Source organism: Myotis davidii, unplaced genomic scaffold (genome assembly GCF_000327345.1).
Source record: "Myotis davidii unplaced genomic scaffold, ASM32734v1 scaffold177, whole genome shotgun sequence".
Lineage (NCBI taxonomy): Eukaryota > Metazoa > Chordata > Mammalia > Chiroptera > Vespertilionidae > Myotis > Myotis davidii.
Genome location: NW_006287960.1, coordinates 388,218 through 393,252, shown reverse-complemented (window position 1 = coordinate 393,252; position 5,035 = coordinate 388,218). Strand labels below are relative to the sequence as shown.

Here is a 5,035-nt window from a genome sequence, read left to right as displayed (position 1 = left end):
TTTTTTACAGCAGCATAGTATTCCATTGTGTGTGTGTTTGATTTGTATTTTATTTATAATTCAAAATTGGTTCATAATGTGTGTATGCAAACAAGTACCATTTTTCTCAGGCTTTGATATTTTAATTAGGTAGCATCATAAATGTATTGGGGGTTGTCTATCAGTTTCTATGCTCTAAATCAGTTTATTTAGTATCAGGATTATCTGTTTCTTTCAAAGGAGTCTTATTTATAATAAGAAAGATTATAAAAATAGGAAACCAAAAGTTACTGTGTTATAAACTAGGATCATAAGACTAGATCCCTATGGTTTGCCAAGTATCATTCAGGTTACAATTCAGTTACTATGCCACTTACAAAGACATTAAGTTAGAATTAAAAGGGCAAAGAGACTTCTATTTTATAAAGTATTCTTACTAATTATCTAGATTCTATTTGAAATCTAGGCCATAAGTTCATTTCTTTTGTTTTTGGTCAAGAATGCACTTATAATGTGAAGGTTAAAACCATAAAACTTCCTGAAAAAAGCCAAATTTGAGAGGGCAAATATTTCTTGGACAAGATGCAAAAGCACTGAGCATAAAAGAAAAATACTGTATGATAAATTAACCTTCATTTAAAAAACTTATGCTCATCAAAAGACACAAATAAGACTATGGGATGGAAAGCTACAGATTAGAAGAAAATATTCATAATAAAACATCTAAATATCTAGAATAAATTTTAAAACTCAAAAGAATCTAACCCATATTTTTATTTAACTTATTGAAGTGTCATTGGTTCATAAAATTATATAGGTCTCAGGAGTACATTTCTATAATACATAATCTGTATATTGTTTTGTGTGTTCACCACTGCAAGTCAAATCTCCTTCCATTACCATTTATCACAAGAGAATGGCTAAAATTAAAGAGACTAACAATATCAAGAGTTAGTGAGGACTTTCACTTATAACTGGTCAGAGTAGACAATGGCACCACCACTTCAGAAAAGCATTTGGCAGTTTCTATTAATGATAACTTAAATAAATAAATAAATATATATATATTCTATGACCCAGCAATCCCACTGCTAGGTACATATAAAAACTAAATGAGTGTATATAGTACAAAGATATTTATAGAAAATGTCAATAACAGCTTTATTCATAAGATCCAAATAATGGAACTTAAAAGACTATCAACAAGAAAATGGATAAAGAAATTGTGGTAGATTTAAACAATGGAATCTACACAACAACAAAAAGACGGAACTACTGATACCACAGCAATGATAGACTGAAAAACATTACTATTATTTTGAAAGAAAGAAGCCATACACAAAAGAATACACAGTGTCTGACCCCTTTTACGTGAAGTTCAAGAACAAGCAAACTAATCCAAGATATATGTCAGAATAGTAATTCCCTTAGTAAGAGTGGAGGGAATATGGACTAGAAATGGATACAAAGGAATTCTCTGGTGGGATGGAGTTGTTTTACATTTTGAACTGGATTGTGTTTATTTTAACATATGTAATTATACCTCAATAAAAATAATGAAAATAAACAAATCCAAGTATGCTATAACCACTTCAGTTACCAACTTGAACCTGTCCTACTATTTGCTCTTCTCACCCTCCTATTCAACAGTGCTTGAACTCTGCATACTTAATTCTCCATTATGAATTCAATGTCTCCCAACTATTGTTGTCTTCTATCTTTTCACCCAATATGCCCATATATTATCCCGCTATGATTTTCTTGCTTTTTAAGTCTCTGAGCAAGGCTACATTACAACCCCTTGATAACACATTCCAACAAATAGTCACTCTTCATATTATATTTGCTTAATGAGATTATTATGTGAAATTCCTAGTATAGTATCTGACAAATAATAATGACTTTATATATGTCCACTTCCTACTTCAACCTTCCCACTTTTTTATATTCTTTTAAGACACACCTATATTTTAAAGTATCTTAAATGTCAAAAACACAATTATTATATTTTCAAAATAGTTAAATTCCCACATTTATATTTCAATACTACCACTGATATACCATATCAACTGTAATTGAAAAATACAATTTAAAAATATCCAATTAAAACTCTTACCATTATTTGTGCCACTCTTTTTTTCTCTATTTCTCTTTCTCCCCTCCCCCATACACATACACATACACATAATAGTCATTTATTTAATCTCAAAACAATCCTAAGATGTAGGTATTATTATTATCCCCATTTCATAGATAAGAAACTTAAGGCACAGAGCAATGGAGAAATTTTGCCAAGGTTACACCTTACTAAGTGTCAAAACCATGATATAGACAATTCCATCACATTTATTTTAAATGTTTCACCCAAACTATACAACTAAAGTATTGAGAATAAGGGATATTATTCCATACCTGCAAAGCAAAGGCTATGTATATTTCTTTGAACCATGAATTAAAAGTTTAAATTGTCAGAGGAAGCTCTGAAATTCTCATGACTCCCTATAAGAGTTTTAATTGGATATTTTTAAATTGTATTTTTCAATTACAGTTGACCTCCTATATAATAAAAATCTAATATGCTAAGTGTCCTGTCATCCAGTCATCTGTTCAATCAAAGTGTAATATGCTAATGATATGGTAAGGCCACTCAACTGCTCGCTATGACATGCACTGACCATCAGGGGGCAGACACTCCAACCGGTAGGTTAGCTTGCTGCTGGGGTCTGGTCAATTGGGACTGAGCGAGATGAGCCAGACACACCCTGGAGCTCTCCCACAGTCCCTCCAGAACAGGCCAACCTCCTATGTCCCTCCCCAGCCCTAATCATGCACCAGTGGGGTCCCTCTGTCTGGCCAGCACCCTCTCACAATCTGGGCTGAGGGACACCCCCCCCCCCAAGTGCACAAATTTCGTGCACTAGGCCTCTAGTTTAGTATAATTTTATATTATTTCTGAGTGTTGAGCATAGTGGTAAGACTAATTGGATATTTAAATAACAGAAACATACACACAATCATAGAGCAATACTATTTTAAAAATACTTGTTGAGACATCTATTCTTATGCAATGGATACTGGTATTCATTCATTGAAATGCTTTAAAATTTCAATCAATAGCTCCACTGACTGAATTCTATGTGTTCACAATTTATACTAATTATGATTTCTAAGTATATTTTATTATTTTTTCATTAGTTCAGAACATATGATCACTAACATGCTCATCATTCCCTTTCTTTGTCAATTATTTTTATTCATTCATATAGCAAATACTTTTATTTCATTCCAGATATTCAACAAATACTTACTGAGTAGCAATTATGTTAGGTATATCAATGGGAAGGAGAGACGTTATGTAATTTATAAGGTAAATTGTTTCCATAAATATACCTGTTACGGAGAACTGCAGCAACTGATTCCCCTAGATGCAGTTGATCCATCACCTCCACAAGTTGGATAAGAATCTGTACAGGAGGAAAATAAGTCAATATTTACTATGAAAACCAATACTAGAAGTTTCTAATTGTGCTACCTTTGTAATATTTTATATATTTTGTGACAGAAATGCAAAATATATATCCATGTACCTTATGTCCATATGATAACTTAGAAAATAAAGGAATAAAAGAAATTCAATCTGCAATAGTCAAAATATCTACAAAATGCCATACTGAATCATTAAAAAAGTATTGACTAAATTTCAGGTGAAATCATTAGCTAACAATTACCCATGAAATAAAAACAAGTATACAGAAGTTGGATTAAATGAAAGTCAGAAGAACTGAGGAGTCTGTGTGAAGTTGGGTTAGACAAGAGAAGTTAAAGCAAAGGGTTGAGGCAAACATTTTCCAAGTAGATACTGACAGGACTAATTTCCATTTTACCAGGGAAACTAAAGGCCTGAGCAGCCCATAAACAGGGCCCACAATTTTAGAAGTGATTGGTCAAAATTAAGGCTAGAACCAGGTATAATATTTTTAAATCTAAAGATATAAAATAGGTAGTGGGGGTAAAAGCATTGTTTTCCTGATCTGTACTGAATTTTTGTTTTGGTCATGCCTGTTGGTTTTTTTATGGGAAAGGAGGAGGTAGTTTGTAGTAAACTGAACTTTATCTAATTAATATACTGGTTTTTAGTAATGTGAATGCTTTGTGTTGGAGATGTAGAGTATATTTAATGTATTTTATTAATTTCAAATACATTGGGAAGCAAAAACGGATATTTAATTAAGGACATACAGATGACCAACAGACATATGAAAGAATGCTCAAGGCCACTAATTATCAGTGTTGGTGAGAATGTGGAAAAAGGGGAACCCTCGTGCACTTAGGTGGGAATGCAGACTGGTGCAGTTACGTGGAAGACAGTATGGAGTTTCCTCAAGAAATTAAAAATGGAACTGCCATTTGATCCAGTGATCCCACTTCCAGGAATATATCCTAAGAATCCCGAAACACCTATCAGAAAGAATATATGCACCTCTATGTTCATAGTAGCATTATTTACAATAGCTAAGATACTGTTTCCATATCTTAGCTGGAAACAGCCTAGATGGTCCACCAGCAGTTGAGAGGATTAAAAAACTATGGTACATATACACAATGGAATACTTTGTGGCTTTAAAAAAGAAGGAACAGCATGGATAGACCTGGAGACTATTATGCTAAGTGAAATAAGTCAGCAGAGAAAGACACGTACCATATGATCTCACTAACATGTGGAATCTAAAGAACAAAATAAACTGACAAAGTGGAATAGACTGGCAGGAGCCGGAAGGGTGGGGGTGGGAGTGACTGGATAAAGAAGGTGAAGGGAGTTGAAGGGATTAGCTAGAGAACATATATACATATCCCATGGACATGGACAATAGTGTGATGAAGGCCAAGTGAGAAGGAGGCAGGGGTAAGTGGAGGTGGGCAAAGGGGAGGATATGGGGGACACCTGCAATAATGTCAACATTAAATATTTTTAATTAAAATCACTATATTGCATTGGGAAGATGCAATTTAATTTGTTTATATAATTATGTTTGTTGTAAAACTACGCGAAGAACTA

At 33.2% G+C, this 5,035-nt stretch overlaps 1 protein-coding gene across 2 annotated transcripts in view; it reads right to left on the bottom strand.

The window, feature by feature from the left end:
- Positions 1 to 3,446, bottom strand: part of KLHL13 (kelch like family member 13) — a 125,268-nt gene extending 121,822 nt beyond the window's left edge. For both annotated transcript variants that reach the window (XM_015561425.1, XM_015561426.1), the window contains exon 1: positions 3,370 to 3,446. In XM_015561425.1, the coding sequence (XP_015416911.1) occupies positions 3,370 to 3,419 (50 nt within the window). In that variant the 5' untranslated portion in view covers positions 3,420 to 3,446. The remainder of the gene's footprint in view (positions 1 to 3,369) is intronic.
- Between the last annotated feature and the right edge of the window lie 1,589 nt (positions 3,447 to 5,035).